The sequence below is a fragment of the Aythya ferina genome (genome assembly GCF_964211825.1).
Source record: "Aythya ferina genome assembly, chromosome: 1".
Classification (NCBI taxonomy): domain Eukaryota; kingdom Metazoa; phylum Chordata; class Aves; order Anseriformes; family Anatidae; genus Aythya; species Aythya ferina.
Genome location: NC_140296.1, coordinates 91,766,588 through 91,781,852, shown reverse-complemented (window position 1 = coordinate 91,781,852; position 15,265 = coordinate 91,766,588). Strand labels below are relative to the sequence as shown.

At 41.9% G+C, this 15,265-nt stretch overlaps 1 protein-coding gene across 1 annotated transcript in view; it reads left to right on the top strand.

Moving 5' to 3' along the window:
* The first annotated feature begins 6,277 nt into the window (after positions 1-6,277).
* The window catches only part of TRAPPC10 (trafficking protein particle complex subunit 10), a 39,662-nt gene continuing 30,674 nt past the window's right edge, over positions 6,278-15,265 (top strand). Inside the window, exons 1-2 of the mRNA XM_084521184.1 lie at positions 6,278-6,529; positions 14,681-14,762. Of these exons, the coding sequence (XP_084377310.1) occupies positions 6,436-6,529; positions 14,681-14,762 (176 nt within the window). The 5' untranslated portion in view covers positions 6,278-6,435. The remainder of the gene's footprint in view (positions 6,530-14,680; positions 14,763-15,265) is intronic.

The following is a 15,265-nucleotide window of genomic DNA, read 5'->3' as shown; positions in this document are numbered from 1 at the left end:
AGCTAAAGACTTGTGGCTGACACTAATTTAAAAAGACAAGATGCTTTTTAAAGTTTTAATTTTGAAAAAGGCTTTTTAAAGTGTTAATTTTGAAAAAGAATTCACTTTACTGTATAATAAAAGAATTTTCCCAAATGTCAAAATCTTAAAATTTTTCTTCTATGCTTTTGCAGGTGAATTTGTAAAATCAGTTAAATGAAAACACTTACCTATTGGAAACTGACTCAGTTAAAAATAACTTGCTGACTGTATGCAGAAGTGTTTTAGTGGCCATGACCCAGAGATGACAAAAAGTTAAGAATGACTCCAGCATTAATTTTTAATTGCTTTTATATAAAAATCCATTAATCATAGAGTGAATCCACCGTGTTTTTCTCTCTTGTAGTACAATGGTGCAAAAAGCCATTGCTAAGCTGATATCAACTGGGCCTATCAGTGGCTTCTGGTTTCAATGATATCTTAACCTTAAAACCTCAAAGTCTAGGCAAAGAAATACAAGCACTTTAAGTGCAGAAGCATGACTTCAGTTAGCTATTTAACGGGGCAGACACATTGTGTCTCATTTTTACAGTCATTTGTTTAATGGGAATTGTCCTGGTTTCAGTTAAACCATGACAGAATGATCTGAAAAATGTCCCTAAAGATGATGCCCGTTGACAGGATTTGTGTTTGCAAGAAAGTGGTTCATGGGTGGGCCACCAGACTACATGTTTTGGTGTCACCACTTTGACAAAGTTGACAAGAAAGCATAAAAGTAGACATTTGCTTCTGACTCTTTGAGTAGCTCCTTCTTTACTTTGGGATAGGGCTTCTTTTAGCACTTGTATAAACCTCAGTTACAGTTAATAAGTAAACCTTTTAATCCCAAACACTGTACAGAATGAATTAGAAGAGCAACTGCAGTCCATCTCACTGGAAGTCCACAAACTTCACTATTCATTTTTCCCAAAACTTTCATTACCTAAGCTGTCAGAGGAAAATGTGAGAAATCCCTACAAACAGGGATTTCTCTTCGAACTCAGTCATTTGAAAAAAATCCCTTAAACTTTTCCCATAGGTAGAAGTTGGTGCTCATCTTGAAGAAGGAGGCTTTCTATAAAAATACCCTCTGATTTTTGTTGCCAGACCTTACTATTGTCCGGATAATGATAAATTTAGACATTGTAATATTCATTCTGCCTGTGAAGCATCTCTTCTGAGTCAGAAGGGGTTTTACATTTTTGGTAACATACCAAATGTGTAAGCTATCTCCTAACATTTCATGGAAATCCCAGAACTGTTCATCCGCCTACAAGCTTCTGTTTTAAATGGTGGTGATAACAAGTCAAAGCCAAGGTATTGTTGTACGGATATCCCTGGCATAATCCTACACTAAGCTGTCTCAGGAGAACCAGCCCAACCTGTTGAATGACTGGATGTTGTAAAAACAAGGGAAGTTTGGCACGGTTTAACTGGTACTAATTTTTGTGCCTACATTGAAGAGTTCTGGGAAGACATCTTCAAGACCATTTGCGCAATTAAATAAAAATCAAATCAAAAAGTTGGCAAAATGAATATCTAAACCATTTAATGGCATGGTCAGCAGGCAAAACTCAGGTAGAAGAAGAAAAAGTGCTTTCAGCTTCCAGGGTGGCTGCTGTTCTGAAACTGATTCAGCATCAGTCTGCCTGTAGGAGGTAGTAAGTGATTTTCTTCTGTCCTTTTTTGTCTTTTCCCTTCACCTATTAAGCTGTCTTTATTTTGACCTGTGATTATTTTCAAGTTTATTCTTCTTATTTTCTCGCCCTGTCCTGCTGTGTTTGGGGTGGTCAGTGAGTCGCTGAGTAGCTGCTCTGCTGCTGGCCAGGGTCAACCCACCGCATGAAATGGAAAGAAATGTTACAGCGGGGCTAGATGTAATAAAGATGAGAATAAAGATGTGCTTTTTCTTGAAATATCATTATTTGGAGGTCACCAAATGGGATCAGCGGGATATGTGGATTAGAGGGAACAAGGGATTTTATGCTCATGCTTTACTGTCACTGCTATCAAATCCTGGGATCCTAGGATCTACCATGATACTCCCAAGCCTTCGTTATCTTAAAGGCTGTCAGGCAATCAGTCAAAACTGGAGAAATAGAATCCAATTACACTGCTGTTTTGTCTCCATCCTGACCAAAACCTTTGTTTTCCTCCTCTCACACCCTCGCCTGCTGTGGATAATTTTCTTTCCTCAACACCATTCTCTGTCTGTTTGTCTTCTCTCTCTCTGCCCCTACCCAAAATAGGACAGTTGATATAATCTTCACATGCAGCAGGAAGATTATAAAACACGGGTTCCCCCGTATAATGGACTTTCCATCAAAACATAAGGGAATTGGGGATATAATTTAGCTGCTTTCCTTCCTTTTTTCCTGCGTATTTGAAAGACTTTCAACAAGAATTGTCCCAGTAGGGCCCCGAAGACTGACATCATGTTTTAGCATTTAGTGTTGTAACAATGGGCCAGGGTTTAATTAACCTCCTAGCCCTTGGGGAGACCTGAAACAGAAGATCCAGTTCCTCACAAAACCACTGCTGCTTCTCCTGCAGTTATTGAGCTCATTAATCTTCTCTGATATTGTACTTAAGCCTACAGCTATATTTTATTTTGGTCAACTTAAAGTGCTAAATATTTTAGAGAGATAATGAAATTCCTTGTCCTGCCTTGCAGAAACCATCATTTAAACAAACCAGTAAGAGAAAAAGAGCTGAGAGGAAAACGAGGAAATGGAAATTCAGGAACAGAAAGAGGGGTCAAATATGTTGACTTCCTGCATTTATTTGTCACCTGTGACATGTGGGTTTGCATTTCAAAACATACAGAACAGGACAGAAGGGAACAAAGAGAAACTTAACCCTTTAATTGTTCACATTAACCACCACACGATATACATATATAGCACGTCTTAAACCAGCTCCTTGCTCTGACACAACCCCATCTTTCAAGTCAGACTTCATCCCTCCTCCAGGAGGAAGAGGTCCCAAAAGTCACAGACACTGCCCGTGAAACATCGAGCCTGACACAAGCCATACAGCATGAGTCATGTTATACTGACGGGACTGCCTGATGGCAGTGACTCTCGGCTGTATAAATCTTTTACTCATCAGTAAGAGCAAATATTACAGCGGAACACTAACGACTGCAGCCATGAAAACTTTTGATGAAGACAATTTTAAATTCTGTATAGCACCCTATAAATACCGCTCAGAGTGAAGAGAAATCAGGGGAAAGTGACCTGGCTTCAAGATCAGCACAGATATACAAAGTAAAAGTAGAAAAAATCAACATCAGCTATTGCTTTTGAAACAGTTAATACTTTAACTGCAGTAAAGGAAAGTTAGCATGAAGAGTACAAAATGCATTTTTCAAAATGACAGGTGAGTCCTTTGTTTGGAGAGGGAGAGGGAACTCATTTTTCCAAGTTTACTTGATCCTGCTGGTGTGTTCTCAGGCACCCTGAGCCCTGGTCCTATAAGCATCCATCTAAGGGAGTCACGGCCCCCCTTCAGACCACACACTGCAGGTGCCCTTGTGTAGAAAGCTGGCTGTTGAGTAAGGAGGGAAGGAAGAGATGGTGCACATTGCTGCTTGCACCAGCCTAAAATACAGACCAAGCTGAGATGCACACAGGTTTGGAAAACAGAAGTCTCTTCTTGGTCTGGAAACGTGTGGAGCCTTTTCATCCATTCAGACAGATGTCTCCTAGATTAATCTATTCCATTACAACACACCTCAACATCAAATCCTTCACAGTAGTGACCTCCTTGGTCACTGAGCCTATTGCTGTAACAGACATGATAATACTCATACTTAGGAGAAGCATTCACACAACCCCTGGCTGGCTACAAACTGCCCCAAGTTCAGCTTCTCCTCTCACGGATTCATCATTTAAAGGGCTGATATAATTCAGCTCCACTAATTTGATTAGGGAAAGTTTCAGGCACCTGATGCCCAACAACCTGAGACAATGAAGAGAATTTGCTGACTGCTTTGCTAAAGACCACACCAAAGAACATTTTTGTATGTGAATATAATTCTTTCTTGCCAAGCAAGGTTGAAAAATTGGAGAGGACTGTAGCGTCATGATGGCCTGGTATGATTTTTTTCAGGGGCACAAAACCAATGTGCACTTGAAACATGCACGATTTGCAGTAGAGACAGCATTCTGGATGCTGTTGATATAAAGGAAAGTAGAAAAGGAAAAAAATTAATTGTGATTCAAGTGACCTCTCTTTCCCTTTCTGAAAAGCAAAATCCCATCCATTCATTTCAAAATGTAAGGTAAAAGCACGATGTTGTCAAAATTCCAATTTCCAAATGCTTTTTCTCTGTACACTTTGCTGTAAAAGATGTATTTTTTCCCCATCAGAGATCAGTCAAATTCACTTTTCAAATGTTTTTTGGTGATTAAACATTTGAGATCAGAATCAGCAGTTGTTTTCTGTAGTCTTCTAGATCTTTTCTATACTAGTGTCTGTCTTTTTATTTATTTATTTTTAATGGGTGTCAGGGGAAGGGAAGAGATGAAGTTGTGGGAATAAACCACAAGTGCAGCTGTATTTCGCTTCACTTATCAAAAACATCTAGCAAGGCTCAGACATTTCCTTTGGTTTAATGGAAGCATCTATACTGCAACTACAAAAACTAAAGAGGAGATTTATTATCTGTGAAATTTTGTGGTGATTAAACCCTTAATCCTACTGAGCAACCGACTTTAGCTCTAATTTCTGAGAAAGGGGACGAGCACTCTACACTGATGGGCGACTGTTGGAAGAGATTCCTACTTATTTAACCAAAATTTGCCTGTTTTCATACCTACGTTGTTTATGTCTGTGCAGGACGGCCAATTTGACAGATACATGAAGTGAGTTAAAGTTGATTGGAATGAATTCATCATTTTCTAAATGTGCATATAATTGTTTCTTTTCTGTTTCAGTGAATCACATATTTGCCATGTATTTATTAGTGATTCTGCAAATTGATACATAAATGCTGTCATTTTTTAAAGAAGATTGTTGGGTTATGGTGCCATGATACAGCTTGATTCTCAGTACATGCACACACAAGGTAATTACAAAATATTTATGTCCAGCTGCTCACTTAAACATGAAGATCAGATATAACGTTTTATTATGCTGTATAAGATTTTTAAAATTTTGGACTTATAAATAATTTTGTATTTGACTGCATGAAGGAAACAAGTCTTGTTATAACTGAAGTGAAACAGAAGTTCTGGGCAAAAGCTGATAAAAATATTCAAAGAATTGGAAATGATCATTAACAAGACAGTGTACTAGAGATAAAACTGACCGTATACACCTGCTGTATGGGACAAAACCTGTTACATGGATGCTGTAATTACTTTTAAAACAACATTACTAGCCAAGCAAACAGAGTTAAGGTTGTGCTGAAAGAAAAAACCTAAACAATGTGCCTACTGTACATACTCAAAGCACCTTTGCACAATGTCACTGTGCAGTACACACTTATGAGTAATACACTGGTATTTATAGCACTACCTTAGATTGCATTTAGCTTTTACACGTGTATGGAGTGTTTTTCATTTTTTTACCCTTTATGGCAGGCTACTTCGTAGCGTGGTCTTCTGTATCGAAATTGCTTCTGTTAAAGATTGGAAGGTGTAAATTCTTTAAGCTTAGGGTTCCTGATTCTGAAGAACTTGCACGCTTCGGAGGTGAACAGTGGCTTTATTAGAAACAAATCAGAAGAGCTGGATCTCAGCGTGCAGTACAGAAAGTCAACTTTATGAGTGCTGAAGTCGAACACAAAGAATGAGACCCAATGGAGGGGCACTAGGATGTTAACCCTACACATGCAAAAACCTACATTGTAAATACTTATGCTTTAAGGGCCGCATGTGAATGGTCCAACCACCCCGTACCAGCAATGTCACCCACTAAACCATGTCCCCAAGCACCACATCCAGCCTCTCCTTGAACACCCTCAGGGACGGTGACTCCACCACCTCCCTGGGCAACCCATTCCAATGCCTGACTGCTCTTTCCGAGCAGAAACACCCCCTCATTTCCAACCTAACCCCCTCATGAACCTCAGACCCCATTATCCAGACAAAAACCCCCCCACCCGGGGTCGCACGGAGCAGCCTCCCCCCTATCTCGCCGCCCACCGCCCCGCTCCCTGCCGGCCGGGCGGCGGCGGCGGCGCTCCCCGGAAGCGGTAATGCTCCTCGCTGCTCCAGGAAGCGGATGGGCCCTGCGCCTGCCCCTCCGGAGCGGCGGGGAACGAAGGGAAGGGAAAAGGAGGCGAAAGAAGGGGACGGAGAGCACCGGGGGGGAGCCCCGGCGGCAGCCCCCCCCCCCTCCCTCCCCGGCGGCGGCGTCTCCATGGCGGCGGGCGGGCGGGGGAGCCGCGGCTGAGGACGCCGCCCGCTCATGGACCCCGGCGCGGCGGCGGCCGCCGAGGAGGAGGAGGGCGGGGAGAAGCCGCCGGTGATCTACACCATGGAGAACAAGCCCATCGTCACCTGTGAGGGCACCGGCGGTGGTGGTTTGGGGGGTGGTTTGGGGCGGCGGCGGCGGGGGGGCGGCTGTCGGTGGCGCCTTCCTTTCTTCCCCCCCCCCCCTCCCGCCCCGTGAGGAAAATGGCAGCGGGGAGGGGGCTGTGGGCAACCGGGGGGGTGGTGGCTTTCAAGGGGGGTTGGTGGCACTCAAAAGGGGCTGGTGGCACTCAAAGGGGGCTGGTGGCACACGAGGGGGTCGTCTGGAAGTAGGGGTCGCCCCCCGGTGCAGCGGGGCGGTGGTCGGTAAGAAGAAGTGGTGAGGGGCGTTGGGCGCTGAGGGGCATGGCCGTGAGGGAGGGATGTGGAGGTAGTAGGGCGGTCGGACCCCAGCCCTGGACTTCTGGCCGGTGTGACAGTGCTTAGGGTGTCAGAGGGAACGAGGCTTCCTCTGCTGATGTTAAATTTAATCTGTAAATACCACGCTTTAGTTTAAGCTCAGTTTATTCAGCACGCCGCAGCAGTGAATTAGCCCTTCCAGGTGTCGCAGGTAGGCAGCCGGGACGCCTGGACCTCGGTCCTGATGGAAAACGTGAGCCCCTGCGCTCCTACAGGCGTGCAGGGTGGCACACAAAGTTCACGCCAAAACAGCACGTGAACCACGGCTGCAAGGCTGCAAACGCCACGGGACGGCGAGCAGGATCGGCCGGAGAACTCTGTGCTGGTCAGAAGTAATGCTGTCGGTGGCACAAGAAACCAGATGTTTGCGTGTTATCAGCAAAGCCTGCACTGGTGCAACAGAAACTTGTTTCACAGTTGTGTGTTGGCTTAGCGCAGAGTAAACATTATTTTTTGTGACCGACGATTAACGTCTTCAATATCGGTATTTAGAAAAATATCCAGATATATCCAAAATATACAGAACTCCGTGTCTGTATACACACTGTTTTCCTCAGACTCTGTTTCATAAACGTGCTCTTCTTAAACTTTCTCACTGATTTTGGATGCAGTTCCTAATCTGAAGTCAGTGATACTTCTGCTGAATGTGCAGTACTCATCTACTTCGAGACACCTTTGAAAGCCATTTCACTTCAGGTGAAAGATGGAAAAATGTGCATACTGGAAACGAAACGGATAGCTTTGCCATCCTTGTTGGTGTTATGGTACTGCTCAGGCTGTAGTGGAGAGTGTTTTAGGTTTGCTGGTTTTATATTGTATCCAGAATTGGAATTGGCTTGTGTGTGTCTTTTGTTGGAGAGGAGATGAGATGCGTATCAGTCCTTACTGATCCTGTATGATTGGAATATGTAAAATGCCATTCGGCCTGTTGAAGTACATGTAGTTTTACCTCAGGGTTGCTTTTTTTTGGGTGTTAAATGCAGGAAAGAGCTCTGGTCTCTTTGCACAAGGAAATTTTGATAATTCCAAACATTAGATTTCTTCAGTTTCAGTCAAACCCAATGATCTGCTTTTAAAAATAATTATGACTTTAACATATGACTGTATTTTGAGGTTGCAAAATATTATGCACTCATCATCAAACATTATGATGGCAACGTATCTGCAAATCAGATGTAAGGTGAATGTTATATATCACGTGTGCACCTTGCTGCTGGACTACAGGCATCATTCCTGGGGCTGTGAACAACCGTGACAGTAGTGTCTTTACTGATGTGGATTGCAATGGATTGGTCCTAGTCAACTGAGTTCAGGAAATAAAGCTAATTGGGTAAAAGTGCTCAGAGATGACCTCTCTGGCGAATGTAGTAAGGGTGACTTGCTATCATTTTTAAACTAAAACATTTGCTTTTAATGGTGGTAGTGCATTTTGCTTTAGCTGCTTTAATTTCCTTTCTTCTCTGCCCAGTGAAGATGACTGCTTGGAGACTATGGAATTTCGAGCAAATGCATTCAACATAAACGATTTACTTGAGGGAAAGCTTTTCTGACCATTACAGCGCTGGTGATTTATGAGGAGATGAAGTGTGGCCTTTCAGGAAAGGGATTGTTGACTCAGATTTGGTTTGCTGGAAAATACATTCAAAGCTACAATATTAGAAGCTGCTCTGCCAATACAACTTGTTTTGTTGCCCTGGTTTCAGGCAGTTGAAGTTGTCCAGTGTAATTGCTCCCCCCTTAGTTAAAACTAGCCATAATTAAAAATGGTCAAAAGACCGTATAAAGGAGGAGTGAAGGTTAAGTGAGGTTGTGTCTTGGAACAGAAATACTACCTTTTGCTACAAAACATAGGTTAATCTCTGTCAGGTAAACATTTGTATCATGAAATGCTCCTATGAACTTTCAGGGTTTCTCAGTAATGGAGATATGAAGAGAAAGATTTGTGGTTTTTTTTTTTTTTTTTATGAAAGTTGTTTTCAATGCTATGCATACAGTGATGTTTTGTAAACATGTTTTTATCTACTTGGAATAAATTTGAGAGTACTCTGAAAGGCATGCTTCTGCGAGGAACAAACAGGCCAAGAGTTGTGCTTTCCAGCCTGAGAGTTTGTCTGTGTTGTAAAAGCAATAATTTGCTGCACTGGTACAGTCCTGAACACAGCAACCTATATAAATATATATGGGCTCTGGCCTGTAGAAAAAAAAAAAAAAGGTAGCTTCCCTGTGGCTTGTATAATTCATGACAATAGCAAATGCAGTTTTTGACACTACTCTTTCCATAATAATTACATATTTTTTTTCCTTTGGGATATGTATGGAGCTGCATTGGTTTTGTATTTAAGGTATTTGTATTGCCGAAGAATTTAGATTAATAGAAGTCAGTTCTGCAAACCAACGGCTCCTGAAGGCGTTTTCTCTAAACAAGCAGACAACCTCATTTTCTAAGTATGGAGAAAGTAGTATGTTCACAGAAAGACTCAGTTCCTCTGTTTTTTTCCCCATTTTCTCCAAGTGGCAGCATCCCTTGTAGTGCCAGGTTGTTCCTGTCAGTTAGATCTGAGTACCACGAAGGCTCCTTGTTCTCACCGTGGCACATTACCTTGCAAACTCTGACGAGTCAGCTTTTAGCTTTCTCACTGCTGTAGAAATACTGTTTTTACCATCGTTAATTGTTTTTTATCTGAAGAGGCAAGTTGATTGTTTGCCTCTGACATCTTGAACTGAGGTGCCTTCTTTGCAATATTGACTTGGCGTAATCTTTAAGACGATGCAGAGTGCTTTCCTAGGAAACATAAACAGTGCTGCTTCCTTCTCTTTGGTCATATTTTAAATTTAATTCGAAAAAGTCTTTGGAACATTTACACAGTGTTCATGCAAATATATACCAGCCAAGTGTTCTGATGGGAGAACTTGTTGTTATGTACCTGGCTTGCACTTAAGTTCTTGCACTTTGTCATTTTCCATATAAAGAGCAAGTTGAAGGCTGAAGACAATCCTGCTAAATGAAATAATTTAATAGGATTTTCCCAGCTTTCTTACCAAGCTGTTCTTTTGCAATTATTGCCATGTAGTTGCTGAGCATTCCTTATCAGCTTGTAGCATCTGTTTTTTTTATATATATATTTATATATAGCATGTGTGTGTATTTGTTCTCAGCTGTCAATACTGCTGGTAGAAAGGACTTGATATATCTCTCCGGAGAGAATAGGGTGCATGGATTTCATCTGATCCACGTGCAGACTGTGCACATTCAAGGCAGATGCGCACAAAAGCAAAACCATCAGCAAAGCCATTGCAGGCCTGCCAGTGGAAAGTGTTTGTAAATATCTACAAGAACAGCATAAAAGGAAAGACTAATACAAGGGAAGGGGATGCGGGGGGAATTTCACATCTCTTTGGAGTGTGAGCAAATGCTTACAGGTAAAGATACTGTTCTGGACTGGAAGAGCTTGGAAGACTGGAAGAGGCAGCGTAGTCTTGTTAGCCTAAACCCCTGTTTAATAAACTTAGTGGGGCAGCAGAAAGTAAAGACACAACGTTTTACTAAAAGGAATTTCTTCTGCAGGCTACTAGTGAATGAGGTAAAATTTTTAGATTTTTGTCTTTGTGTTTCAGCATTTTGCCCTCTTTTGAAAATGAAGCCAGGCTGGGGAGCGGGATGACCTTTCAAAAACCAAACCCACCACCTTAGCACAAACAAAATCTTTCAAAACTTTAGATGGATACAGTTATAATAGGCTAATGAATTATGAAAAAAAGATTCATAGCAGAGCTTTTAACCAGTGGAAAAGCGGGATCAGAAAGATTGGCTTCGAACAATATTTGGGAATAAAAACTAAACAAACCCACTAAAGTGTAGTCTTGGCACTGAGCTCTCTTGTAGGTATTCAGAGCCTTTTGTCTCGGCTGACTGGGTTTTGCATCGGTATCAAAGAAAAATATTTGTCTGCTTCAGTCATCTGACCTCAGGAGTTTTCTTTTTACGCTGCCTGTGTAGTTAGTGGGTTGGGGTAATTTCCTCCAGAGGAAAACATCGGCTGTGGGATGTTCAGATATTGCAGTCACAAAGCCACTCAGCAGCTAAAAAAGTTTGGGATGTGTTAGAAAAAAAAATAATATTGGGGATTTGGGTGGTTTTGGGGCAGGCATCAACTAAAATATTGATGTTTTTGAGGTTTCAGTGTCAGAGAGCTGTCACACAGAGCTTCTCCGGGGAGTCCTGGTGTGGTTGGCAGGACTGTGGGGGCAGAGGGAAGGGGGATGGCTGCACTGAATTCATGTGCCAGAATGCCAGAGAAAAAGACGAGGAGGAAGGAATGGAGAAAACTTCAAACATGGGCCCAATAACATGACGTTTCCATGCATAACTTCGTGTGGTCTTGGAGTGGGGCACTCGGTCAGCTTTGCATTACGCTGCCACCCAAACAAAGAGCGTTCTGGTGCTAGTTGCCCCTCTCTGTTCTTGCTTGATGTCACCTTCAAAGGTTTTCCAAAGGCTTAGGTGTATGGCTGTGATGTGCACTGCAGGGATACAGCCTGTCCCTGGATATATAAAACCAGTGTGTGTTCTTTACTTAGTTGTGTAACGAGGTTTTCCAGCCAGCTTCACAATCCAGACTTGTCTGAGTTAGTTTGGTTCCTCTCATGCCTGGCCTGGCCATCTGAGCAAAACATCTTGGAGCTCCGTTTGGGGGACGTCAAGTGCTTCTGGGTCATAAAAATTCTTTTAAAATTATGCTCTCTGCCTCATTGTTTGATTTAGGCTTATGGTAAAACCCTTTTCAGCCTTTGCAGTGCTTTATTTGCATGTGATTTCTGGACAGATACCTGTCTGTCTAGATTTGTTTGTGAGCTGTTGAGCTAAGAGGCAAAGGGCATGCCTTCTCAGTCTTGTGGGGTGGCAAGAGGGGACACATACATGCTGTCTCCTTTCTTCCCTTTCTCCAGGAGTGTTTCTGGCAAAGGCATATCATTGGAGCCTCAGTGCTTTCTGTTATTTTGTTAGTTAAAATAAACGTTGCTGCTTCACATACAGAACCATCCCATACTGGGAGTAGCATCAGGAGTTCCTGTGCTTTTTTTCTGTATTTTGGGGGTGAGGAGAGACAGAGAGAAGAGGCTACACATGTGCTTTTTTCTTTTTTAACATCCAGATGGAGAGTGGATTAATTGAGATACACGTACTAGAAAAGCTGACATGGGTACTCCAGAGGGTATGGATTAGCAGGACTTCCTACTCTAATCAATAAAATAAAATAAAAATCCCGTATTCAAATAAAACAGTCAAAGACTTATTAGATTTACTTAAAAAATGGAGAAGTTACAGAGTATATTTTAAAATTGTGTATAAATGTGTAATTATCAATATAAATCTATTAAACCTAGTTCGATTTCTTTCTAGAAGATATTTATGAGACAAACTCAAAGAACATAATAAAACTAAAGATGCCCTCATATAATTATCTTAAGTGATAAAGGATTTTATTCCCAAGTCACCATCTCTATTGGGATATTTAGGTCTTGTTTAATTCTGGCAGTGCTCAGAGAAGAAAATCCTCTAAAAAGCTGCTGCATTTTCCTCATGGTAGGATCCCAAAATCACTTTTGTTTCCCATTCCTACCCATCCTTCCTTCTCCTTTTCAGCTGTACCTAATCACGCTCTGCGCTCTGGCTGGGAGTACTTTCCCCCCATTACTGACAGTCCTTGGGGTGAGAGCTTTGTGTCAAGACCCATCTGCTGGAGCGAGCTCGCTGTGCTGAAACGGTGCTGAGGCATCCAGCCACACGGCTCTGTATTCAGTGCATGTGATTTTTTTGCTTGCTTGTTTAAACAACAGCAACAACACCAATCTTGAAAGCAATTCTCCAGCTTTTTGTTCTCCAGACTTGTGGTGGCTGCTGTAATTTTGGATTCCAGGGAGCACTTATGGTTTTGGTGTGTTTCATTCAAAATTCAGTGAGATGGAAGGGAAAATTCATGCGTGTGGGTTTCGTTTGGTTTTGGTGTGAGTGTTTTTTTTTTTTTAACATTTAACATTTTTGCAGCAACTACTAATGCTTCAGAGATGTACCCAGAACAGAATGAGACCTCTGCAGTGCTTCATGTCCCTTGAGCCTTGGTCACTTGGCACAACAACCCTCCAAAATAATCCTGATCTTGCAGGACTTTTGTTCTGTTACTCAGGAAGGTTGTGCTTGTGTTGCCTGCTTATTGTGATCATCTTCCCTTTTCCCCAGAATCAGGCAGTTCACAAATTACTGTGCATCTTGCCAACAATTATGGTCCTTTCCAAGCTGATCCTACTAACCAGTCCCGGTGTTTGCCCTGTGTCAGTACTGTGCTGGAGTTGCCCACTGCTAACCTCATTTGTAGGGTTTGATGGAGGGCTCAAATGTGCTGAGGACAGCAGAGACAGGGTAATCTTGCACTGATGATAAAATGCATTTTTATCATCAAATCATGCATTTTTATCATACAAATGCATGTAGTCCTCTGTAATAGGAGGGCGCCTCAATATTATCCCTTTGTAGCTTCTGTGTGTTACAGAAAAATATTTTTACTCCAGATGTTGCATTCCCCAACATTTTGGGGCACATATTAGATGTTTAAGTGCATACAGAAAGAGCACAGGAGTTATGCTGTGCTGCTTTCTCGTTGTCAGGCTGGAAGCTTCATGGACTATCACTTTAATTTGGTCAGCGTGCTGCTGCTAAATCACGGAGCCATATTTCACTTCCTATGGGCAGTAATGAGTTGCAAATCAATAAACAGTTCTCCACGGCCTAGCTCATAGAGATGGTGTAACTGGGTATGAGACAGCATTAGCAATATGACTAATACTTGTTTCGGTATTCATTTTAGACCTTTGTTTATGGTATTATATTAAAGATTTAGTGTGGTACGCTTAATTCAGACAAAGCGAGATGGAAGGGAAGAGTAAAGTGCTTGTTTAGAAACTTTCCAGATACTTAAGGCTTGAGCACTAATAATAGAGCGTTTATTTGTTTATTTATTTTTAAGCTATTCTAGGAAATTGTATCACTGAATAACAGCTACTTTGGTCAGATGTTAGAAGACCTGGCTTGGCTGATTTTGTCACTTAATCAGGCTTCTTTTTATTATACAACAGGACAGAATTTAAGAATTGGTATTTGTAGGCTGCTGACGGTGTATTATGGTGGGTCCTGCGTTTTGTTCCACCTTTTGTATAAGCAGCTGCTCCAGCGGTGTTGGCATTTAATGCAATTGTCCAAAGCCCAAGGGATTAAAGCCTGGCCCCAGATCTGCGTGTCCTTGTAGGGTCAGCTCCAGGAGCTCTGCCTCGGGTTAACAGACATGGTGTTTCTGAGGGCAGCAACAGCAGTGGGCTGCTTCCTACTGGCAGCAGCCCCAGGGTAATGGGGGAGAGGAATCGAACCCAGTAAAGCACTAACTCTGGCTAAGGAGTTGCTTGTTTATTTTTTTTTAAAGCTGGACCAGCTATATGGGTGATTCTGTCTTCCTAAGAGAGCGGTTTTCTCATTGGTGTGTGGAAAACTGTAATAGGAAGGTATAACAGCATAGGTATTATCTGCCATGTTAAAGTGTTGTACTAGGTTGGGAAAACATGATTTAAAGAAAAAAAGGAAAAAAAAAAAAAACACAACGTAGTGTTGGACTCCGGTTTCCTCATAGCAGAAAGAATGACATCTCCTTATTCAAACAAGCTATTGATAGCATAGTTTATTAATCTTTTGTGTAATTTGCACGTGATGATAAACTTATCTTTTTCGTGTTTAGGTGCTGGAGATCAGAATTTATTTACTTCCCTGTATCCTACGCTTTCTCAGCAGCTTCCGAGAGAACCCATGGAATGGAGGAGGTAAATTTACATTTGTTGTACTATTTCAGTGTGTTACTAGACTTGGGAAGGTGTGCGTGTGTGCTCTGAGAAGCTCTTACTGTAAACTGAATCAAATGTGGCAACTGCCTTGGAAAGACGAGGTAAACGTGCACCTTAGGATGATCATTTCAGCACTTCAGCTATGTTGAACTTCCCCTGAAGAAAAATAATAATAGCGCTGTGTTTCTTTTTGTTGTCATTGGTTTGTTTTGGTATGTGCCTTGATATGCTTTGGGTGTTTTGAAAGGGATGTGCTGCTCTTTTTCATGAGGATATAGGTAAAGTTTAAGTGGAACTTGATGAAACTTCATGCAAAACAGACTGGTGTGGCACACTGTTCTGGTGGGAGAAAAATATTTTGGGAATTTTCCTATTTGGAATTTTCTACTTTTAGAAACTTTTAGATAGAAGAAATCTCTTAATGAAAGCTGAAAAGCTTCTAGCTCCTCTTCTTGCAAAACGGAGCATCTGTAACATTTCAA